The sequence below is a fragment of the Nomia melanderi genome, chromosome 10, assembly GCF_051020985.1.
Source record: "Nomia melanderi isolate GNS246 chromosome 10, iyNomMela1, whole genome shotgun sequence".
NCBI classification, from domain to species: domain Eukaryota; kingdom Metazoa; phylum Arthropoda; class Insecta; order Hymenoptera; family Halictidae; genus Nomia; species Nomia melanderi.
Genome location: NC_135008.1, coordinates 5,255,862 through 5,281,882, shown reverse-complemented (window position 1 = coordinate 5,281,882; position 26,021 = coordinate 5,255,862). Strand labels below are relative to the sequence as shown.

Here is a 26,021-nt window from a genome sequence, read left to right as displayed (position 1 = left end):
AATAAATAAGTCTTGTATCTTCATTAATCGCATAATCTCCTTTAATCCAGTACATAACAGAAATATTCCAAATTTCTTCGCATCGAATCAGAACTATTTGTCCCTTTCGAGACGATTTCAGAAAATAAGCGACACTTACAATTTCTACCTAGTACAACAAAATTTTATGAACCCTTTGCACTCGGAAGCTTTTCACTAGAAACATTCGACACTGTCCTATGAGACAGACATTATTTGAATCGAACTAATAAGACACGTAAATTAAGAATGAAGCTATTTTATATAAATATTTCGCATGCCGATGCATCATACGAAACTTAATATTATATACAACACTTTGTAATTTTGTTATATCGAATCAAATGGTGACTGAGAGTCGCCTCTCGAGTGCAAAGGGTTAAACGGTGAATTCCTGTTCGTTTAAACTACGATATAAATCGTTTGCAACGCGATCTCAAGGTTGCTATTCAAAACACAGCAGTATAAACCTTTACCAACTGTCTCAAACGGGTTGAATTATCATTGCAATTAACCCTTTGCACTCCATAGTCATAATAACGTTAAGTTTCCGATGCATTGACATATGAAATATTCAAATAACTTTCTCTAATTTACGTACGATTTCTCGTTTCAAGAAATATTCACTATATTTCGTCAAAAAGTGTATTGGGTACGCTTCGTAGAAAACTCTCAGAGCGTAAGGGATTAATCGAACGATAATCGAATCTCGATTGTAACAGAACTCGGTTGTTTCGCAGTGTCCCAAGACGACGCGAGGCATAATCGCGCGCATCAAGAGATTACAGGAATTCCGGGCTCACGGCTGGCCAAATATTGCCGTCGCTGCTGTGACGTGCAGATTAATTAATTGGTCGCGTGTTTGGCGGAAGCTCGCGATCCCCTCAGGATGTATCAGGCGTCCTCCCCTCCCTCGTAGTAGGTCGCCCTATCTGAAGAATATTCGCCCTCCCCCTCCGCCGATACCGTGTCCTCGTATCGACAGCACGGAGTGACACACTGCTCGATTTTCCCGTCGGTGCAAACGTCCGCCTCGCTGCCGTCCGACGTGCCGTCGACGTCGGGACGCGCGGCCTGTTGCTTCAGGAACTCTCTTATTTTGTCGTCGAGCTCGTCCCGCGGCAGAAGATCGTCCTGGAACCTCTCGATCGCTTCTAAGACGGATCTCATCGTCCTCGTGTGCTCGGGCTGGAACATCCTTCCTTCGGGATTCCTTTTGAACAGGTACTCGGCCTGGAAGAAAGAAATCTCGCGATTAAATCGGCCGTTTCACCGGAATTTCTACTAACTTCGTCGTTGCAACGTAATCGTTCTCGATGGAACTACGTGTATCGTTAGCTGATCTACTTGGGTATCTAACGAGTGCGGAGAAATTAGATTCTCTGTGGAAGAACTCTTGTTAACGGATCCAATATGTAGAACATAACAATTGAAAGTTCGGATAATTGAGTGAATGTAAGGGAAACTGAGATTCCACTTTCGCGGTCGTTAAGAATGTAGAAACTTCGATGTAGGTTTGTTGCTTTAATATAGTTGTTGGATTCAGAGGTAATTGCCATGCATTGGGGCATCTGATAAGCAATTTATTTACGTTATCTTTATGTAATACTTACGTTAATTTCATTGATACTGATCATCGTTTTCCGTTAATGTTTCAACCTCGAAACTAACTAGATTTTCGGAATGCGTCAATTTGACATCGAGTTTAAACGGTATTTAGAAACTAAATTGCAATTGTGCGAATGCGCACTGTAATACTGAATTGTTGAAGCAATAATTTTCACGATATATATCAACGAACACGTAGCTTTCTGGGAACAATAGAATAAAGCATAGAATAAACGTCCGTAAAGCTAATATTAAAGAATATCTCGCAGACTAAGATACGAACATTACTGAACACATTGCGCACCGGTAATGAGAAATCTCGTTTTTATATAAAGACACTCAGCCATGCAACTTCGCTAATTACCACAGCATTGAAAAATATATAAAATTCAATTCGAATTGATTATCTACTTAACACTAGGTTTACGTGCATTTATTGTACACTTCATTCTATTATTCCTAAAAGAATTGATGCTCGTTTAGTTAGATCGTAGAAACTGGAGATTTGATAGTAGGTAATTGTGTTACAAAATAATATTTCTAAAATCCAATATGCCTCAATTTGACGCGATCCGTAAACCTAGCGTTAAAGTATACTACATAACAATGTATCTGAGTTTTTCTATGTACAGCGATATAAGTTGACCTCAGTGAAAATTATCCGCACAATTCAATTTTCTGAAAATTCGCCGGTACGCAATGCGTTAAGAGGTGATCTAGTAATTCCATATTTAACGCAGCCAAAGGACATTCGTAGGAAAATGCCTGGCAGGTTCGAGTTGCCGTTGGAGAAACGGCAATCCGGCGCGTCCCGTCGCGTCGCGAATTATTCTGTATTCCGCGCTGTCTCTAATAAATCACGCGCCATTGACACGTCGCTATATTCCCAGACAGACTATTCTATTCCCAATAAAAACGTACGGCGTGTTATTGACGCGGAACGATACTGCCGCGGGAAGAGGCTCGACGGCAGCCCGGCCGAGGCGCGCGCAATCGGAATACACGATAGACAAAGCTCCTAAATGGGGATGTGTCTCGATACGCTCGCCCGAGAATGCAACGCAACGGTCGCCCGCCGCATACACAATGCACGGCCGTTTACTGGTCCATTTAAAAATGGGTCGCGCCGCGTCCCACAACTTTCCGACCCACTTTTTCTCTGTAATCTCGCCCGCGTTACATTGTCCTCCCTATACAATGCGTATCACGCGATGATGATCCACTCGTTTCCTTCTTTCAACTTTTCTGAATCGAGACCGACTCTCGGCGAAAACTACGATCGCGAGGACTTTGAAAAGGGGATCATGCATATTAGCTGCCTTCAGATGTTTCGAGGACTCGTCGATGAACTGGGTTGGACACCGAAAACCGCGGATACGTGTCTGCCGCGGCACGAGTCCGGGTTAAACCTTCGAGCTTCCGGCGGAGCACGAGGATTCCGAAGATTCTTTAAGCCTCTAAACCCGCCGACAACTATCTTAAACTCGTCAAGGGATTTTCTTCGCGAGCAACTTTGAGGCTCAAACTACGTGCAGTTCAGGTAGTTCACGGATATTGATCGAATTCCCGAAGTTCTCGAAACTATTTCGCGGAGAATCTATTTTCTAATATTAACCCTCGACGGGGGAACGTTGGAAATCGTGCGACTTGATACAGAAAATCGTGGAGTTTGATATTTGATGTTTAATTATTGAAACGAAATAGCTTCGTTCCTTAACCACTTGCGCTGGAAATGAGTTCAGAAATTTGGCAAAGTCTCCTGCGATGAATTTTGCTTTTACTTATCTTACATATGTACACTTATTTTGCTTGTTAACACTAGTTTTTCTGTTTCGCAATTATTGACATCTTCGAAGCATGGAATATTCGAAATGATTTTGAAAATAAATAGTTTGACTTGAATACTATGATGTCTGAAGAAACTGAAAATAATCTATTACTACGATATTCATAGCAATTACATTTCAGTCGTATCAAATGCTCGGTAGTTCTAGTGTTAATCATTCTGTATAGAGTGATACATTTCGAAGTAATCTAATAGGCGTAATGCGACAAGATCATCAATATCTGAGAGACATCATTGAGAATTTTGGGATAGAAACGTCTCGACGTGCGTGGCGCGTCATTCCAGCGCAAGTGGTTAATTGACACACCTCGCCAGGAATGTTGGACGTTCCTAACGAAGAACTCTCGAGCGCGAAGGGTTAACCAGAAGAAAATCAGGATCGAGTTTACAATTCTATTCGGCGCCTCCGGTCGCTGATTCCTTCGGGTCACGTCTCCAAGCAAAATTGCCGGAGGCGAGACCTTTCCAACCCTTTTAGAACCCTCGAAATGATTCAGCGGATTCTGTTGTTTCAAGCCCCGTCCATCATTGAATGTGCCGCTCGGCGAGGATCGATAGCAAGTACACGTTTTCTTGAGTGGAGTCTGAAATCCTGGCTCCCTCGAAGAGCACGCTGGTTCGTTTTTAGAGGAACGAGCCTGTATCGGGAGCCGACTATTGACGCGAGGATCAATCCCCGACGGCCGCTAAAGAAAACAAACATCGAAGCACCGTGCTGCGCGCGGAGCTCTTGTTTTTTCTTTCATTGTCGCGGAAAGAGTCCTTTTATCCCTCCAACATGAACTCGTTGCGCTCGCGGTGCAAGGGGTTAATACAGTTTAATCTCTAAATGGATAAGCAAGGTGAGCAAATTGCGCATCGGCGTGTAGCGGGAACGACACGAGGCTTTCGTTCGTCGAATCTGGGAAGCGAACAATCGAATGAATAGATCGTTGCTCGAAGAAAGATTTATGTTCGGAAGAACGAACGTTATGGGAAACGTTCTCGAAAGCGTTCAGTTTCTAAGGGTTAAATGTACAAGAACCCGGACGTTGGTTGTTTCATTAAAAGAACAGGTTGAATAATCGTCGGGGCGTTGCGTAACGGCGGAGCATGAAAACAGTGTCCCGTCACCAATTGCCGTGGAACGTGACGATACAATCTCGAAGGATCGTAATGGCCACGTAAGATTGATATCCGCGTTTTCAATGGTCGTCACGTCGTCGTCGCGTACCGCTTGTAATTTGAACTAGTAGTCCTAGGATGGGAACAACGATCCGCGGAGTCACCATTAATTTCCAACCCCCGTTTACAGACGACTACGGCAAACGGCAGCCAAGTTTGTTTATTAAACTTCCGCGTTGCGTTTGGCCCCGCTGTTCGCGGAGGATCTCGTTACTCGCAGAATGCATCCTGCCATTACCATTTCAGACGAGGCGGCGGCGGCGGCGCATCCTGAAATTCCCGTTCCGTTTGTCTATCCCGGCATAATGCCGAGCTCAACTAGATGGAAACTTTCTCCGTTCCGCAGTTTCCGAACAGCCGTCAGGATTGGTTGATTTACCTGTATGCCGAGGTTTTTGTCGACCTTTGCGACCAGTAATTAGTAGTGGCATTTATTTTCGACATTCATCGATTTAAAAGAAAAAAGGTTTTAGTCTTCAATTCTTTTTACTTAGTGTTTGAGCGTTCGAATGTTTGAATGTTTGAATGTTTGAATGTTTGAATGTTTGAATGTTTGAATGTTTGAATGTTTGAATGTTTGAATGTTTGAATGTTTGAATATTTGAATGTTTGAATGTCTGAGCTTTTGAATCTTTGAATGATTGGATACTTAAATCTTTGATTCTTTGATTCTTTGAATTTTTAAGCTTTTTCGTCTTTGAATCTTTGAACTTTTGAGTCTTTGAATCATGGGATCTTTGAATATTTGAGCTTTCGAGTTTTTGAATCATTGGATCTTGGATTCTCTGAGCTTTTGAGTCTTTGAATCATTGGATCTTTGAATATTTGACTTTTTGACTCTTTGAGATTTTGAGTCTTTGGATCTTTGAATTTTTGAATCTTTGAATCTTTGAATCTTTGAATCTTTGAATCTTTGAATCTTTGAATCCTTGAGTCCTTGAATCCTTGAATGCTTGAATCTTTGAATCATCAACTCATTTATTCGTCCAGAAGCACATTATATTAATGCAGATAGCAACAAGCTAAACAACCGAGATAGCAGACAATTTGATTGCAATCATTAAAGCTAGATTACAGCAGATCCCAGCCCGTTCGCTAGCTCCAGTAATCTCGAACTTTTTTTTCCAAAGATTGTACATCGATTTCCATAAAGATTTCGAACACCGTGAACTTCGTAATCTCGGCGGGCGGTGTAAGTCCGCTGCGTAAGCATACTTTGTAAGCCAGGGATTTTTATCCGCGTCGTTATCATTAATAGCTCTTCTACTCTCCAAACAGGGTCTACTTTATCGAAGGTCTACGTGAGAGTAGGCAAGGTCCCGGTAAATCGAGACTGCGTAGCCCGCCGCGTCGGCCTCTTTATTAGCCGAGACTTTTATCTTGCATTTTATTTACGCGTGTTACCAGCGATCCCTCGAAAGAAAGTGGATCCGCGTAACGAGCGGCCCGTCGAAGAGCTTCTTCATCTTTCCTTCGCGAAGGTTGAAGAAGTGCGAAAAACCATGACAAAGAATTTCCACCCTTACCCGCCGCGTACCGCGCGTTACATTTATCCGCTGTGAAATTACCCGCGGTTCGAATATTTTTGTTACAGCAGAACGGAGCCCGCGGCGCCGAGTAAATTGTAATAAATGCCCCGGCCGTTACGTATCGCGTGCACCTTGATTATTACCGACGACCGCGACCGTATTGAATACATTCGCGATTTATATGGTGCTTCCATATTGTTCGGCTGCGAATAGAGAAAACACGTTTTACAATAGAATGTGCTTTGAAGAGAATCAGCGGAAAAGGCAAGTCACGCGCAGACATCCCGTTGGTACGTTTTAACGCGCGTACTAATTTTATTCCTAGTGGCACCGTTGCAACAATGCGGCAATAACACACCTCGTTTATCAAAGATACCGAGTACCTACTTTGGAATAAAACGGCGATAGAACGGGATAACTGTACCGCGGACCGTCCTGCGATTTCGCGTTCCCGAAAGCTGAACGATGGAGCCACGAATTTAATGCGAACTTCACAGCTTTGTTCAGGATACTAGTAATTTACAGTTGGAACTAGTGTGGTCCTGCAATGCGGAATCGTCGCAGAATTTACGATCTTCCCGAAGTCCGGCGCACGATTTCTAACGCGCCCGATTCATTGTTAAACCCCGGCGAAATAAGTTGCGAACATTCCACGCATGTTTGTCAAACATGTTCCTGTGTGTCGTTATTAATCACGAAACTTTCAGTGGTATCGTAAAATTCTGCGCATAGCAGCGTTGCGCTGTGCGAGTTATATCGATACCACTGGTCGCCGATAGCGCAGCGAGGTTTCAGGATTGAACGGGAACAACGGAGGTCTGTGGAAACGTTGAAGCAACGGGTATCGAGTTAGGAACCTTTCATCGGTGAAAGGATTCGGGTGCCCGATGGGCAACAAGCCCCTCGGCCGTGAAAAATATAGGGTGTTACAATCAGACCGATAGATATTTTATTTAAAGTGAAACAGAAAATACGTGAAATAATCCTGACACCTTCGTTTCGTTGGGAAATGTGTTTCACTGTTATTAACCGATTGTAGATTATCACCGCGAAGATTTCGATCAAATCAAAAGCAAATTCTATAGTTGAAATTATTCCTACTCTTCTAGAAGCGTTCTTAACACTATAACTACCGTACCAGTCAAAATGTTTCGATCTTCTTGTTTCGCAATCATTGATATCCTAAAAGCAATGAATGTTCGAAATGATCTTGAAAACAAATAGTTTCACTTGAATACTATGATGAATGTCTGAAGAAATTGAAAATAATCGTTACAATTTTTATATTGATTAATCGTATTAAATGCTCGGTAGTTTTAGTGTTAAACCTTCAGCGTTTTATGTATCACTTATTCTTTTGTAACAAAAATAAGAAGGAAATATCAATTATTTGGTACACGATTATTAGGTCACACTATAATCTAGTTGTTTGAGTTATTAAACATTTTCATTTGACGACAGTTATGTTACGAATTATAATTGTTTCCGAGTAATTTCCGAGTCAACGTTCAACACATTGCGTACTGATAATATGAAATCTCGTTTTTATATAGAGACTTAGTCTAATTACCAGAGCATTACAAAATATGTTAAATTTTGTTTGAAATGATTATGAAATATATTACGATAACGAAATTTCGAATCTCGTTGTCTAGATGCCAGCCTCGCACACGGGGATCGCCGCGGAAACTCGTGAAAAGTGTTTTCATGGAAAACTCGATCGACGCGCGAAATTATTCAGCGAACTTCGAACAGCTTCGTACGCATAGATGATTCCCGGAACTCATGCGTGCCGGTCGCGTTTAAAATGCTTTGAAGCTATAAGCATCTTATACTAGATTCGATGCACCCACGGCCTGGAGGGTCATAGTTGAGCGAGGCTCCCAGGTAAAAGCCGTGTCTCATAGGAAATTTATCCGAACGTTTCCCTATCGTCGTAACTAGCTTCGTCGGGTAGTTAACCCCTTTCCATACCATTTAACTGAGAAAAATCGGGCACCTTGAGTCAGACTCCCGATATTCATGTGTCGCCCAAAATTCTTGTCACGAGTAAAACTCGTTAACACGTTAAATTCCGTGCAATTCCATAAAGTAAAATACACAAAATGGAAAAAGTGTAATATTGAATCGTTCGACTGACTCGCATTATTATTATCGCACGTTCATATAACTGGATGCCACATTAGATAGCATTATGTACAATATAGAAATGTTCTCAAATAATCATCGTCCAATTAAGGAAATTGCAGCGATTGTGTGTCATCCAACGTGTTAACACTACAACTACAGATGTAACAGATGTTTCTCAGAGGAACTATTAAATTGATTTAACCCTTTGCACTCGGAAGTTTTTCACTGGAAACACTTGAACACTTCCTGATGAGATAAAGACGATATTTTGTGAAACTAACTCGAAGAGAAATTATACGTACATTGAGGAACAAAGATATTTTATTGAAATATTTTTTAAATTGATGAATTATATAAGGTATAATATTAACCCTTTGCTCTCTAGAAGTTTCTCATTAGAAATATTCAAGATTTTTTAATGAAATACCAACGACATTCTTTCAAACTGACTTAACGAGAAATTGTACATAAATTAAGAAAGGAGGCTGTTTTATTTTAATATTTCACACGTCGATGCGTTGTACAAAGTTTAATATTAAATTTCAAACTCTATAATTTTCCCGTGTCAAATCAATTGGCGACTGGCACCCCCGGAGTGCAAAGGGTTAAATATCAAATTTCATAGTTTTATTGTATGAAGTCAGGTGGTGAGAGTCACCTCTGCCATTAAAGTCTCAATAAATGTACCGTCCATTAAAGTCTCAATAAATGCACCCTTGGAGATTCTACAGAAGAATTTCAAGCAGTCAATTCAATTACTCGGTAGTTTTAGTGTTAATTGATCAGCGAGTCATACATCTTATTTCATTTATAAATACGAGACAAAAATTTCCATACGAGACGTGGCTCTCGTCTGAAAGCCACAAACAACTATAGAAGCATCTAATTCGGAGGCAGATTTGTCGCGTCGCGCGGAAACATGGAAAAGTTAGAGGCCCGAGTTCGTTTCCGTTTTTCCGGAGCCGGTCTGGTGGAAATCGTTCGGCGACCTTGAAAGGGCCGAGGGAAGTTCAAGGCAAGGAGAACGCCAGACGGGGATGAATCGACGGCGGATCGGGAACGACCTTCGATGTTCATACTCGTAAAGTGGTGAAACGTATGCGGAGCGCAACGCTTCGGAACAGCGAGCGTGTGTTGCCGCGAATTTCGTTACATCCTGCGGGTAAGCCGTCGAATGGGGAATACGGGGAAGGTCGGCGAGCGAATGGAGGCGGAGGAGAATCGTTTGGTTGGAAATAGAGAATAATAACGTTATCAAAGAGCGTCCGTGGATAGGAGCTTGCAAGGTTTTCCTCCCCACACGCGTCTTATATAACGCGCCCGCGTGATCCTTGGATTCGATGTAAGCAAATAAAGTTTATGGCGCTTCGATGCTGCTGCCGCTGCGACGACTTTAATCAGTTGAAACGCTTCGCTTATGAATTAACCGTTTGCACTCGAGAGATGACTCTCGGTCATTATTCGATTTGATACGGCGAAACTATGAAGTTAAATATCGTGGAAAGGGAATTTTAGAAACAGTATGATTATTTCTTGACTCACAATGAAACACTAACTAAATCAAACGCACTATTTATATACTCGGATGGTCTTGTCTCACTCGCACACTTTCTAGAACATTCTTTCATTGCCATGCATTAACTTCACGTATATTTGGGATATTCTAGACTCATAGAAAAAACGAACATTATTATAGAGAAAATCAATATAATCTAGAATATTCCAATGCTTTGAACATTCGTTCAAAACGCGCTCACACAGTCGCGTCATTCATCTATTGCACACGCATTCATCACTTATCGATATATCTATTCACACTCAAATACATCCATTCCCACAATATTTAGTACTTTAAATTAAACCTTGTATTGTTACGTGAAATATTTAAGTAAAATATCTTTGTTGCTTAATTTATCTGTGAATCATCGTTAGATTAGGTTCAAACAACGTCGTCTGTATCTCGTCGGAAAATTTTGAATATTTCCAGTAAAGAATTTTTCGCTCATCGTTTGTCTGAAACAGGTGACATGATTTACATGTACAAAATTTGTACAGTTCCCAATGGGGATTAAATTGGTGTATTATTTAGTGGTACCTTGGTAGGGTACTTTTAATTAATATTCTTTTAATTAACGAAATGTGTGAATCATAAAATGATGCTGTTTTCTTTAATCGAAATAAAATGCTTCTACCATGCACAATTTGTCATGATTAAATCGTACCGGAAAGGGTTCTATGGGAACTTATTCGGAGTCGATGGAATGTTTTAAAAATCTAGGTTGTGTTCTAACCCTTTACACTCGAAAGTGTTTCACTGGAAACATTTAATATTTTCCGACGAGATACAGATGACATTGAAACTAATTTAACGATAATTCGCAGATGAATTGAGCTACAAAGCTATTTTATTCGAATATTTCACATAGCAATACGAAGTTTCATTTAGAATACTAAATATTCAACTTCATAGTTTTGTTGTGTCGAATCAAGTGGTGATTGACAGTCGCCTCTCGAGTGCGAAGGGTCAAGATTGACACGTATTTTTAGAAAATCGCGATAGGTCCAGCAGAGTTTATATAGTAGACGGTTAAAGTACGCAAAAGTGGACGACTCGAGTGTACTGCGTTTCCAACGGGGACACGTGTATAGAAATCTAGCCTGAAGCGCGACTGTATGTTAATAGTGTCGTTTCGACAGCGTTCCGCAGGTGTTATTGTATCATTCTCAGAATGCGTCCTCGATTTTCCAGCTGTGGATAGCGCTTACAGTTCGAGGCTGGTAGGCAAAATCTGATAAGACGAAATCAGATGAATCTACAGTCGTTAGTCTCTCCTGGAATTAAACGACGCGTTGAAAGTCGATCGGAATCCGGATGAGACAGGTTAACTCAACCGGACGATGCGATTTGATCGCATTGATCGAGAGATACGAGGCTCGAACGCGAAATCCGTTCGTCTTTGATAACGCGGCTCTATCGCCGGCCAGAGCAGTCGAAACTTAATACTCCCTGCACGAGCATACAGCATCTCAGTTTCCAGAATGGATCGATGCCTAAAAAGTGTCTGCTCCGACGAGCAACGGAAAATATACAGCCGGCGATGAGATGCAGTACGTCGAAACTGGAGATAGGAAAGCGAAACGAGCTGCAGTTGGTTGTTAGCATGCAAGCCGGCGTTTACTCTGTGTCTTCCCGAAGAAGGGAAGAAGTTACCAAGGAAAAATGGGCGCGCGATAGATGAAATTTGAATTTGATTTCAGAGTATCTCGCTGTATTTTCCGTAGCCTTCCAATCTTCCCGTCGCTCCGACCGGTTTAACGGCGCACCGTGGATCGATTATTTCCGCCTCGTTTCAGATTAGGCTTCAATAGGAGAACGTACTTCGCTTAAAATAGGTTTCCGTGTATTTCCAGCGCGAACGCCGTTCACGCGTGTCGTCCCTGTTTCTAAACGTCTCGCTCGTGTGGATTCGTCCCGATTCGTAAGAATACGATTTTCGTCGATGAATCTCGATAAATGGAACACCCGACGATATTTTCCGAAATTCGATTCTGCCTGGAAACGCAATCTCTATCTGCCGAAGCGCGACAGGCTCGTTAATCCGTCCTCTCGCGCGGAGTTCCTTCGAGAGTCTCGAAAACGACGTTCGACGTCTGACGTCGAACCGTTTGAAGATTTTCATGCTGCAACGGACGCCACGATACCGCGATCCCGCGATCCGTTTTTCATCCCGGGGATATAAAGGAAGCCCGACAACAAAGGGAGAGCAAGAGCAGCGTGAAAGTTTCCCAGATAATTACAGCAAAGCGTCAAACGCATTCTTAAGGCGTATCTATGGCGCAACTGCGGTCGGCATCGATGCGCTTACGAGAAAGTCGATCGGGTCGTCCGGCCGTAGGTTCGCCACTTCGATGAGGCCTTGCGTCAACGTCGGGAAGATGTGTTTCACCAGGTAGTGTCTCAGAGGCATTCCCATTAGGCACAGCCTTTCTTCCTCCTCCTCCTTCAATCTCTCCATCAGGTCCGTCTGCGAACACGAAACTCTCGTTGGAACACCGTCGCGTTAATCTCCGGCCATTGCCTCGATTTCTGCTGTGCGAACAGCGAAAAATATTGTAACAATCGACGGGATATATTCTAAATATTTTACAACGACATTGCTCTGAAGGCATTCGAGGGATCGTTTTAATATCGCAATGGTTATGGAGATTTCGAAAAGGTCACGTCCACCTATCCGGAAGAAGAACGTTATAAATATGCGTTTCCGATCGAAGCATTGCATCGGATGTTGACCATAAATATTGTACTGTCATCGGTACGGATTAAGGAAGGATTAATCGATCGCCGAGTGAAATTATTACCGGAACTGCGAGCAGTAACGCAGTTATTGCAAAGAAGATAATTAGAGGACAGTATTCAGATGTCATTAGACAGATCAAATACGCGGGTTATATTACTGTGCGCCGTTCAGCGTCGCAGCTGCAATTAATAAAGGGACTGTAGAGTGTCTAAAGTGGAACGGTTCTCCAAAGGGAGCGGAATTAATGCTTCTTCGCAGTTAATCGAGTCGTAAATTTCTTCCGATCGCAGCGAGCAACTTACTTATCAAGATGAAATTAAATATTTGCTCGTGGACAAGATACTCGCGTAAATTCATTCGGCAAACAATGTGTTCGATGAATTCTTATCGGGAAATAACAAGGTTCGCGCAACGCCGACGAGATTCGCCGACGTTATCGATAATATTTAGGGAAAAAACCGAAGCGCGGGCAAAGCAAACAGAAACCGGCACGATGCCGGTCCGAAGCGTACAGCCCGCGGAATGATTTATCAGGCAGCTTAAACGGAAGCGGAAGAAAAACCGAATTAGCATTACAAATCGCTCCATCTGCGCGTCTAGCAATGGCGGTTTCCGGGAACCCGGTTTTAGGATTTAACTTTTCGCGTCCGGGAGCAACTTGCGAACGAAAGTTTAATGGGCGTGGACGGTAACATAAATCTACGGGTCCCGACGCTTGGTCTCGGTTACAGCGGCGAAAAAAAAGATGATCGATTGTTCGACGCGACTCGAAACGTCCGTGTGCTCGCGGAGGACGAAAGCGAACCGGTTAAATATTTCGACCTCGACGCGGAAGGAAGGATAAAGCGAGATTAGTTAACTGTTTTAAGTTCAATGCGTTTAATATTTCGTTGAAATTACGTTGGACGCTGGGAAAAACCGCGCGAGTCGATCGGAAAATCAATTTCTTCCATTCAGAGGACTGAAATGGATGGCAATCGCGTTACGGCTATCGGGAAAATAACGAGTGCGCCGATTAAACGAAGTTCCCGGCGATGCATGCCTGTCGGCGAGAATTCGCGTCCTCTGTGACGTGCAGCCCGATGCAAAGCGATGATCTGCATTCACTTAGCTAATGGAAAAATAAAATAGACGATATAAGGGATCGATATAAACGCGACTCCGTTGCCCATTGTGCCCGGCCCTTTGTCTCGCCATTTTCGCTCGTACCTGTGGGATTGTTCTCTCGTTCGCGCGACTACGCCTAGTTTTATCGCTCTTAACACTAGAATTACCACGAGTCGAAACGATCCATCTAGACATTTTTACTTTGCGATCATCGAACCTGCAAAGATACCCTTGCGAGAGATTATCAAGCAAATTTGGGTATTTCCGTGGATACAATGGCACGAGACGCTTTAAACTACGAGTAATGTGTATTTTACATTTCTGTGAGACACTAATTAACCGGCAGTTCCAGCGTTAAGGGATACGCGTTTCATAAATACTTCGACCGACTTTCTATAGTCATTATACTGTCTATTCGACGGTTAACATGCTCAGTAGATAAACGAATTAAAGAAGACAGTTAGTTATGAATGAACCTATTAATGAAGAATAATGTCCTTCCGGCTTAGCCCGATGTTATAATTTACATTACAAAGTTGCGAACCAAGAAATCGAGAAGTTCTGCCAATGAATTGTGGAAGGTTGACAGTTAAGGGGCTCGGTGTTTCTCGCAGGATATGTAATCGTGATTTATATGGTCAGGGGACGCGTTTAAGGATTCGTTTGGTCTCCGAGCGACGTTTAAAACTAACGCGACAGTGGAAAGTTGCCACGTGTCGGAATGTCGCGAGGTAACGCTTCGCGCATCAATCATCCGTTTCCTCTACGAAGTTACGGTCCTCTTACTGATGCATGGGACTTCGACCAGTTGGAACTTTCGATGAATGTATCGGTTCCTCGCGACAAAGCCGATTGCGATTGAAAATCGCACGGATCAACGTTGCTTAATGTCACGGGAAGAATTCATTTCCCGAGGAAAGTCGACCGATTCGTTCGATGCTGTCGATAATATTCTGCTTAATAAGCAGGACGTCGCTATCGCTTTTAATCTGGAAGAATGAACTCTCACCCACTCCCTCATTTTCTCCTCGCGTTCCCTCTTGCGCTCCAAGATTTCCCTTTCTTCGCGCTCCTTCGCGGCGGCTTCCGCTGCTCGCGCTTCTGCCGCTGCACGCTGCCGCGCGTTTCTTATCTTCTCCGCGGTTAATCCTGATCATAAGAAAACCTCCGGAGATTTGCACGAGAAAACGTTGAAAACTATTCTCGAAACTCTGGCAGCGTTCACGTCAATTGTGTACAAAATTTACTTTAACGTTAAAACTACCGAGCAGATAAATTGACATTTTGAAATTTCTGTATAGAAACTACAAGAGTGCATCTGTTCAAACTTTAAATGATTTACAATTCAGTTTGCACGTTACTAATTTCTCTAATAATTTCTCAGAGAATCGTTTGTTATCTTTTTAATAATTGCAAGAAGGAATCAGGAATGGATTATTTCGACCTGTCTGGTAGTTTTAGTGTTAACTAAGCATGCCTTATCAGAGTCAGTAATCTTGTCCACAATAATTAATAGAATTGACCCATTTCAGAATGTTCATTTTGCAAGTAAATTATGAAGACGTTTTTGGGAAAGATATTTAATTAAATTTGTGGATCTGATGCAAACCTAGGAGAGCCTTTAAATCCGAAAAAACCTATTTTAATTCTCATAATATTTGTGAATAAATCACTTTATTTGCTCGGTAGTTTGTGTTAACTCAATAATAAAGAATCGCGTGTAACGTTCGATACAGATTTTCACGAGGCTTTCGTGCGAGAGAAATTTCCTCATCAGACCTCTTGTCTCAGCGAAGAAGGGTTACCACCTCTGACGAAGTGGTCTACGATAAATTTGGCAAAATCGGAGGTATTTCTCTTCTCACCGTAGTCTATCGGCGGCCCTAGTCTTTCGAGACACTGATATATCGTGGGGAACATGTCGGGGCAAACGTCGTCTTCCACGCCGATGATCAGGGGGTGAATTTCAATTTCGTCGAAGAACTGCAAAGGCGTGTTTTCGTCTGTGTTTCTCCTCCTGAAATCAATCGGGCGCATACCGAAAAGCATGATTCGACACAGATAAACCTACGCAGTCGAGCGGAGAAAACAGTACAGAAAGATCGTGTAAAGTGTCAAAAAACTGTGCATAAAATTATCGAAATTTCGCACGGAAATTCGGTTCATCGATCCTCTGAAGCTGATCAACACAAACTGATAACGCGTCGACGCACGACAGAACGAATCCAACTTACAACGAAGTGACTGTCGCCGCCGGTGAAATGATTTTAAATTTCGAACCTCAAAAATACACGAATCACCGAAACGGACGCGATTCACGGATCAATGGCTCGCTTTTCAAATGACAGCGTACAACGTTTTCCGATTCGATAACGTCTCCCGTCGCTAATTATTCCGTTATTCGAAAATATTCCCCCGCGGGCCGTAATAATTTCCGACGTACCAGGTCCGATACCGCGGAACACGCTGCCAGAAGAACGTCACGCGAATAATGTTCCAAACTTTATTAGTCCGTGCAGGGAAATCATTAATTTCGCTGTTTCAGCGGTAATGAACGTAGCTTCGCAATTGTCCGGCACTATGCGTGATTCATGCACAGGCCCACGTAAGTGTCGACGCGAAATGAGAGAGGAATTACTATTCGAATAGAAATGAAAATTTCAATAGAATCTTTAATAAGGGAACGTTTAAAAATAGCAACCGACGACGATTCACAGTGGCGTTCACGTGGGACATCCTCTGTGCTCCGACGAAAAAAATTCGTAACCGTTTATTATCCGCCGTTCGCGTCCTCCATGCAACGTAGGATGTTCGCCGCGCGGCGAGCGGCGTACGCGAAACGACAATGAGGGTTTTGTCGTCGGATATAGAATTCTTTCCGTTACGTCAGGCTCCTTTCTACGCGACGCAACGAGCTATTAACATCCGCAGACCGCTCCATTATCCGGAAATTTTTGTTAATTAAGCCTGTTACGTCAGCCGCTCCCGCTCGGGGATACAAAAAACCAGGAAAAGAAACGGGTTCCAGTGCACGCCGGTATTTAATTACCGTTCCATCAACACTCTTTTTTCGTCCCGGCGACAACGGGCAGTTCCACTCCACCGAAACCGGGAAGAACAATGTGCCGGCTGGCTTTGCGCCATTACCTGTACTCCTTTAAACGACGCGTCATGTGCTCCTCGGTGTAATGGCTGCCCTGGATCTCCCACTCCGGCCGCTGGATAATTCGTTCTTTGAGGAAGTCGTCGCTCGCCTCCAGCGACACGACCAACTCGGGCATGATCGAGTCATCGGCGTCAGCGGCCTCCTCGTCCGCGTACGTCTCCTCGTCCTCCTCGTTCAAACTTCCCGTCCCGAACAGATCCTTCGCTTGGTCCAGCGTTTTCGGATAGCCGTCCAAAACGTAACCTTGATTCCGACATTCCGTCGAGCGCAGCTTCCGGCGGAATAGTCTTGAATGAAATGTACAGGTTGACTCGTAGGAACGGATTCGGTTGATCATTGTTACGATTCGATTGTGAGAAATGAAACTTTTGAGAACTGAGCAGTGCCTTGAAGATTCCGATCGACGTTCGATTGATCAAATCTTTTGCAACGATATGTGACTTGAAAGTGTTAAATATACGATTTGATGAGTGAATAGTATCGTTCGAACAGAAGAATATTCGAGGAACCGAAGAAAATTGTTACAATTTTTATGAATGCAGACATTTTCTGAAACTGATTCAACAACAACACTGTTTCATTTCAATGTTTCATATATTAGTGTATATTACACATAGTTTAACATTAAATATCAAACTTTACAAAGTTGCTGTGTCAAATCAACGACTGAGAGGCGCCTCTGGAGTGCAAAGGGTCAAAAGTCAATAATTCTGCCATTAACAAGCCGAAAGTAAAGTAATAATATTCTTAAATCCTTACCAACGTTGCTTTATTTTATATTCTATGCGCTCGTCGTCTGTCATAAATACATAAAATACTACGAATAACTAATAATCGATCGAACGTGGACGTAATATGTCTAATACACCTTGCAGGAAATTCTTTTTGGTATTGTACGCGAGATCCCGGATTTATGGAGATTCCGTACACTGGCCGATGGCCACACGGAAGTCGAAGTTCCGATAATAACTCGGGAAAGTCAATTTTCCGGGAATAAATACGACGAGCACGACATTCGTGAAAGGAATCGATCGCAATTACTCTGCAACCCCGGAATCAGTATCCGGTTTCAGGACGACACCCACGCGCGCGCAACTTCATAGCGAAAGAATCCGGCTACGTCCCGCGTTATGAAATGCAGTTCTATTAGGCCGTGTAATGAGTTCGGTCGGTTCCTTTAACGGGTTGTCAACTCCGGTTACGCGTACGCAGACGTTGATCGATCAACACATGCACGAGCTTCCTTATAACTCTTCTGATTATCTTTAGAGACAGCGGCCGGCCGCCATTGGTACGGGCTGATCCATAAATGGAACGGCGCTCGAAAGAATCAACGATTCAACAGGGTTTACAATAACATTACAAAACTACCCAACAGTCGAATTGCTCTCTCCTCATTTTATTTTTGTAAAAATTGTAAAAATTCTAGAGGCGTGTCCATTGAGATTTCAATGGATTCCTGAAGCAGTCTGCGCGCTACGAAAACAATTTCGCCAATAGTTTCTTATAGATTTGTTGCCTTTTCGATAATTACAAAAGGAAACACCAGGAATGAAAAAACATTGTTTTCTACCAATATTGACGAGTGTGAAATCTTGGTGAACCGGTTTGCGCAATAAACGAAGACTCAATCTCGCAGCGCTCCGTCCGTAAACAATAGGAAATAAAGCGCAATCGAGAGTAACGAAGCTACACAGACCGCCAAGGCATAAAAGTAATAACAGCGGAGAAACTAAAGTGGCAAAAGTGCGAGTGGATAAGTTGAGAAAAAAATCCTTGAAGAAGTTGATCTTGGCGTAATGGAATGAACGATGGCGGTAACAAAGTCGGGAAACCGGGGAAACTTTCAATTCCTAGACGTCCGCGTCGAATTAAAACAACGCCGAGCGGTCCGATAAAGGTATTTCTTCCGAGAATAAAAATATCGAACGCGGGCTATAAAAAGCCGTCGTTCGTCGTTTTCTATTTTTAAACAAATCAAGATGTTCGTTCCGGCCGAGGGATCAGTCGCAATAGACGATACACATCCGAGTTAAAGGAACTGGCTATATCGACAAGCTATCGAACTCTGGAAAGCAATAAGTTTCCGGTCGAGGAAGTAACAATAGAGAACCGCTCGAAGTTCCCCCCGCTGGGGAAAAGAAGCAACGAGATCGAGGGTATTAAAACAGAGCCGAAGACTTTATTAATTTCGCGGAGCCCGGCGTTTTAACTTGCCAACCATTTATATTGTACCAGAAGCGCGGCGAGCGAAACATTTTCAGCGGTACCGCTAAGAACGTCGCGACAGAAAAACGGGAAGGGCCGTCAAGGTTTCCTCGAGGATTCCAGTTCGGCAAGATTTCTCGATTATCTTCCTTTTATTCCTACCCGCGGAGTTCAACTGGCCCAGAAACTGAAAAACGACGCCTGCGCCGGATGGATACTGTGTTTAAGCGACGTCGCGAGGACATCGCCGCTGAAGCTACTTAAACGAATGACAGAAAGCGACAGGGACAGAGGCGGACGGGGAAAGGGGGGGAGAAGGAAAAGCAGAGCTATAAAGGACGAGGCAAGAAAAGCAATCAAAATTGAAAACAAGAAGAGCAGCGGCGAAAGAACCGGGGAGCAGAAAATTGATGATAGCGGTATTTACCTTCACCTAAACTCACCGACGGCGTCGCAAGAAACTTGAAACACGGTGTACCCACTGTATCACCCGGATAGATCGGTATATACCGGGGGACATTAAATTGCTCCCCGTGAAACTCGATCGAAATGAAATTTCTTACTTGCGAATCGGCCGTTGCGGACCGCACGCGTTGAAGACCTCCACACCCGCCGCCGACGGTTCCATTATGCGATCGCCGGGAGTCGCGCTCGATAAATCGAATCGCGCGCGGACGAGCGAACGCCCGTACACGAATCGCCGCAAAGACCAAATGCGACGGTTAGCTAAATGACCACGGTTACCTAAATACGGGCTTAACGCTTGATTCGTGTGCCACGTTGACCATCGATGCTGGTCAAGCTGCGATCGATACGCTTCCGTTCGTACAATGGACACTTTCAATGATACAACTGTTCAACCGTGGTGGTGCAACCGATCGTTTATTCTTCGCGAAGCGCGATCGTTATCCGTTAATCTCTTTTACTCGGATCATCGTAATTATCCCGCGCAGTCGTTCGTAACCATGAATATCGCTTTTAGTGCCTCTTGCTACTATCTTTCCAAGAAACGATCGTCGGAAAATAAGGTTCGACGGACAGTAAATAAACAATCTTCCCTGTTATCCGACCGTTTCCTTCTTTCCGCATTGTGCTAAGTAAGAATGAATCGAGCGGGCAACGATCGAATTTAATGAAACGGAGTTTCGACTAACTTGCTCAGAAGAGGGCCGTCCAAGCGTCCCTTATTTCTCTCCATGTTCCGCTCTATTTCGTCTAGCAGCTCCCGCAGCTCACCGACGCTCGCGGCTCCGTCCTCCCCTCCCAGCTCCTCTTCGTCCTCGTCAACGTCGTCGCCTGCACCTGTTTCTTCGGCTCCGGCCCGTTCTCCCGCTGTCGCGGCCTCCTCTATCTCGGTTGTCTGTTGCAGACGGAGACGTATGGAAGAGATAAAGGCGGTTTTGCGCGCAGGGGATTCTTAACGTGATAATTACCCCGTTAACGGTTCGCCGGTATGCTAGAACTGCCGAGAATATTCTTACATTTTTGCCCATCGAGGAGCGTACACATGTTTCACGAGAAACGCGCCCCCGAGAACCGATCCGGCGCAACGATATCCGCTGAACCGGTGACCGACGAACGGCCGGGGATGTTTTTTGAACGCGGAGCGAGATAGCATAAATTTCAGAACCCTCTGGAGCGCTTTATATTTTACACGGTCTACCTTGGCGCCCATTAAGCCACTTAATCAAGGTCTTATATTTGAATTTATTTTTCCGCTGCCGCGCCGGGCGAATATATCACGGGACGCTCTTGAATATTTCCGAAACCGTGTCGGAGTAAAACTGCGATACCGTGTTTCCGTGAGCGGAACGATCGCCGCGGAAACGATTCTCGGCGTTCTCCGGTGAACAATTAACAAGTTTCTTTTCCGAGCGGAAAACCGTAGAACGACGAAGTGAGTACGATAAGCGGGACCAACCAAGTTCTTAATCGTTTCTTCGATTAGCGGCTTCGCCTGAATGTAGTGCACGCCGTAGTAATCCGCGAGATAACGAGCGACAACGGTTTTTCCGGAAGCCGGCGGCCCCAGGACGATTATTCTCGGCGGATGCAGATTCCGGGCAGTCCTGTATTCTCTCACGATGGCGTCGATGTTATCGCGGAACGGCGTGTCGTGGTGCCAGGCTATCTTATCGACGATATACTCGGGCTCGAGGTTCAGGTTCACCGTCATCAGATCGTAGATCTGTTGCGTGACTTCCGGTAATAAGAAGGCTTCCTCCTGCGCGATTCTCCTCACTTTGCCGGTGCCAAGTGCCTTGCTGATTCTCTGGAGAGCGAAAGAAAACGACACTGTGACACGTGTGTTCCAATTATATCGATCTCCACGACGTCGTACTTTATCGCGCGGACGCATTTGTTCATCGTATTGTAATGGAAGTAGCATTGATGCAACTGCGTGCTCCCGATGAGCTACCGAAATCGAGTTTAACATGTTGAACACACATCGAGAAGCCAGTAATTCGAGAGGCGTTCGGTTAATTAATTTGCAGATCACTGTTTCTCTATGTAACTGCGCGCGCGGCGGATGCGTCCGATATCAACGGTAGCTTCGCTTATCATCAATTAATAGATGACCCCGAAATGGATACATTCAGTTATGGACCGGTCTGTTTGCGATGCCAACAGCGTCGCCATTTAACGGCCGTTTCTCGTATTACGCGGAACAAAGGCGGCGATCGCCGGCGTACGCGGATTCTCATTATCGTTCCGATGAACCTCGGCTATCCACGAAGATGATAGCGACAGCTTCCCGGGCGGCGGGTCGCGGCGAACAAGCCGGCTCTCCGGGCAAATTGATTAACCAGCTGGGAATGAAAAAGAAAAGTTCGGGAACGTGATTAATGAAGGGGAAAGCTGACAGGACTTCGATGATTGATTCATCGGGGTCGGAGACGTGTTGGGGCTGGAAGAATTACGGACGGATGGGGATGCTTAACGCGAATGAATTAATAAATACAGGTCGAATCGAAATGGATTGGGAATCCCATTGAACTCGGTGCTTCGTCTGAAAAGGGACCACCGCTTTTCACGTGTAACCTCGTTCAGTGACCTTCAAGTGAACTTGATCTTAAGGTTCCCGCGAAGAAGATTGGAAAGTTCATCGATATGAAGAACAATACTGTGTAACGAACGCAGCAATAAAAGATGCACGTGAGACAACGGTACGCAGCCGGACTGGTAATAGTAGTTTACAGCGCATAGATAACTTCCTGTCACGGGTGCAGCTCGACGCGGTTAGCTTTAAATCTCGAAAGCTTCCTTATTATAAACTTTCTAATTCAAGGACGCACCGGGACGCATGACTGAGCCCGCCTTCGTGTCAACTATAATGCGCCGGGGATAAAAATATAGTTCCATTTAAGAACGAAAAAACGAGGACTCCGTCGCACTTGATAATTCTGGGGAAAAGTGCGACCGATAAAACTTTTTCTTATAAATTCCATCGCGCCGGGAACAAGGGAATTTCAGACACGGGGTACATTCGAAAGCGCAATAAAGAATATAGGGGACGCACACGCGTCACCGGACGCAAGGGAAAATCTATTTGACGCGTCAGGAATCAAAGGAGGAGACCTCAAAGGAGATTATTTCCTTGTAGAAAAGTAATTTATCTGAAACGAACGAGTGCACCGAGTATAATATTTGTATATAAATTAAAATAAAGTTCGTCTTGGCGTATCTCGTTCGCATCGCGATTTATGAGATTACCTTAACAATGCTGCTTTGAGTGGCTAATTCTTGCTCCACCGCCACGATGTACCTCAACGCCGGCCATTTTCGCAGTACGCTGCTCACCACTCTGAAAAACGATAAAAGTGGAAATTAAATATTAACCTGCCACGGTGACGCGAGCCCATTAATTTATCATGAATCGCATTTCTCTCATAAACGCTGAGGAAGCTCTAATTAACCCTTTGCACTCGAAAGTTTTTCACTAGAAATATTCAATATTTTCCGACGAGATACAGACGACATTGTTTGAAACTAATCTAACGATAATTCACAGATAAATTCAGCTACAAAGCTATTTTATTTAAATATTTCGCATAGCGATACAAAGTTTAATTTAAAATACCAAATATTCAGCTTCATAGTTTCGCTGTATCAAATCAAGTGACTGTGAGTCACCTCTCGAATGTAAAGGGTTAAAATGGCACCTAGCGTACTGCGTATATCAATGAGATATGAATTTCGCCGCAAATAGAGCAGCCCGTTCTACAATAAACGAATGGAGTAACTGGAAAAGCTGAAAGACAGTAAAAAGCGAACGAGGAGTGAATTGTCCCCGGATTAGCAAGCTGAGCGCGTCCGCGGGATCGCAAAATGGCGCACGGCGCGTTGTCCGGTGACGAATGCGGCACCGGCGCGTGTATATCACGCGGTTTCGCTGCCACTGAATCGCGATAAATGTTACAGCCGGTTTCGGTTTAACGTTCAAACGGAACACGGGGGAACGAGCCATTAGCGCAGCCTGCCGCGATATTGCGTCGTTTACCACTGACGTGATCAGATCGCGCGCGTGCAGCAGGGGGATTTTGTTGTTGCCGTTGCCAAAAATCGGCAGAACGGGATCGTTCCGCCACGCCATTTTGAACAGATGATGAAGAGGCCCTTCTTCGTCGCCGTAAGTCACTCCCGAACAGATCACCAATGTTTTCAGCTTGTCCTTCAGGTTCAGCTTCCTCTTCACCACGACCACGTCTTTCTCGCACTGGATGTGCTCTTTGAAGTTCGGATGCGGTTTCCGTTTCCGGTAGTCCCCCTCTGTGAAGGCTAAACCCGGTTGATCCGGGTCCAACGGCTTCGTCAGGGCCCAAGTCATTACAGTCGATATCAAAACGAAATATCGCACGTCCTCGTCGCGCCTAAAAGCCCGTGGCGCTTTTTGCTCCATTTTCTCTAACTCCCTCGTGATACCTGAAAGGTAATGGAGAATATGAGACGCCGTGAAACCGGCCATTAGCCCGTCGCGCTGTATTCCGAGCGTGGGTTTCGCTTAAAGGGTGGATACAGCGGGAAAAGATAATGATAAACACCCACGCTCGTCCTCTTTGTTTCGCCTCGAATCCGAGGAGTTCAGTTCGATAAACGAATCCGGTGTGTATTCACGGCTGTGTCACATAAAAAGATCACTCGGTCGACTCGTCGAGAAACGTCGATTGCTCGGAAGACGCATTATTCAAAGCGCCGCCCGGAGAGGTACGATGATCGATGACTACGACAAGCGCGAACCTCGAGTCCGATCGTATCGACGCTTCGAAAGGAATTACGTTTGGCAGAAAAAGCGTTCTCGCGAGTCATCGGAGCAGGTAAAAGTATGTGCATTAGAAGAACAATGCTCGCGAGGAGAACAATCGCGAGGAGCATTTCCGCCTCGTAACTCATTGTCCCCCGTGACCGAGACGTACCGCGTGAATTGTTCTTTGTTTTTAGAGGAAATTGTGATCCGCGTTTTCCCTCCGCGGCGCTTTTCCGTATTTCGAGCGCGCGTACGCGTTCCGCCCGAAATACCGCACATATTTATCCGCGAGAGGAACTTTTTCCGAACGGCGTTCCATCGGCGCGGACATAATTATCCGGAACCCGGCCGATCGGGTTACGATTTCGAATCGGATTCGAATCGGAAACCTTCCGCGTAATGATTAAACGATACGCGCGAGGAAATCGAACTGAATCCGCGATATCCGAACCGAATAAATAAGCAACGAAGAGATATTACACTAAAATCTCCAGCGAACCGGCTCGGAAAGTCTCGCGCAACGGACCGCGACGTATCAATTAAGCGGGATTAATCAAGGAACTCTCGTTCGAACCTTTCAAAGCCCACCGAGCTTCCTCCGCTTGGCTCTTATCTCCGGTGATATCGTATATCACGACGCCGCAGCTGATAAGATCGGCCAATAGCGCGTCTCTATCTCTCGCGTCCTTTATAATCCTCGCCACGCCCTCCGGCCGGGGACACTAAAGAAAGGGGAAAATGAAATTCGAAGTAGTAAAAGCGGGGCGAAACGGGGTATCGGAGTGTATCGAGGGTCGCCGGCCGGCCGATGTTAAAAGGCAACAATAGCCTCGTCGGCGATAAAAAAAGCGGCGGGGGAGAAAGGCAGACGTGTTTTGATCTCGCGGGATCGGCCGCCGGGGGTCGCCATTGAATTCGCGCCGGGCGAGAACGTGCCGCGCGAGAATGTCGCGAAATTGCCGATTCAAAGGCGCGCGCGCGGCCCTCTCGCCCCGGAATTAGCAAGATTGCTGAAGTTGCGCGGCGAACGAGCGAAATATATTTGCCGGGAAGCGACGGGACGACGCTCCGAGGACAGCGCAGCCCCGCGGATTAGCAGGCAGCGGCCGGAGCGTTAATCAGACTAAAAGGGAAGCTGCGAGTATTATTTACCTCGGGGTCGGAAGTCGTACCAATCACCTCGTACTTCTGCCCGCTTCCGACGATCGCGGCTTCTCTGCGAAACTTTCCATCCTTGGCATCGGTTTCGCGTTCTTTGGACCTCCACGTTGCTTCCTCCTCCTCCTCCTCCTCTTGCTCCTCCGCGGCCGCATCCTCTTCGTCGACACTTTGCGGATTAACGTAGTCTCTCACCGATAAGTGCTGAAATTTTTAATTCCGACGCTGGAGCTTCTTTTCTGTTATGGCTTGGTTTGTGGCGACCGATTGCTGCGGACGGTTTTGTGTAAAACTAGAATTTTGTGTACAACGTTTTACAGTTGTTTAATATTTCGGTCGCTACTCTTTGAATCCAAGTGTTTTTTAACACATTGAATGCCGTGGGACTTAATGATGATCCCCGACCGAATTGAATTATTGTAATTTAATCAACACTAGAGCTACCGAGCAAAGCTGACTTTCCAACATTTCTTCATGAAAACTACAAACGTGGATTTATTAAGATTTCAGTCGGCTTATATTTCAGTTCAAGTATTACATCAGC

The 26,021-nt window shown here is 44.6% G+C and overlaps 2 protein-coding genes across 2 annotated transcripts in view; one reads left to right on the top strand and one right to left on the bottom strand.

Annotated features, from left to right (window-relative positions):
• The window catches only part of LOC116429644 (synaptotagmin-10), a 48,101-nt gene that overhangs the window by 4,533 nt on the left and 17,547 nt on the right, over nt 1–26,021 (top strand). The gene's annotated exons all lie outside the window — the stretch shown is intronic.
• On the bottom strand, nt 93–25,022 carry LOC143175008 (adenylate kinase 7). The gene is made up of 10 exons (XM_076371562.1): nt 24,894–25,022; nt 23,583–23,997; nt 22,789–22,879; nt 20,996–21,346; nt 20,229–20,434; nt 16,848–17,153; nt 15,566–15,717; nt 14,710–14,849; nt 12,162–12,320; nt 93–1,251 (listed from the first exon to the last, which is right to left on the bottom strand). The coding sequence occupies exons 2-10, from the start codon at nt 23,972–23,974 to the stop codon at nt 913–915; spliced, it is 2,136 nt and encodes a 711-aa protein (XP_076227677.1). The 5' UTR covers nt 23,975–23,997; nt 24,894–25,022; the 3' UTR covers nt 93–912.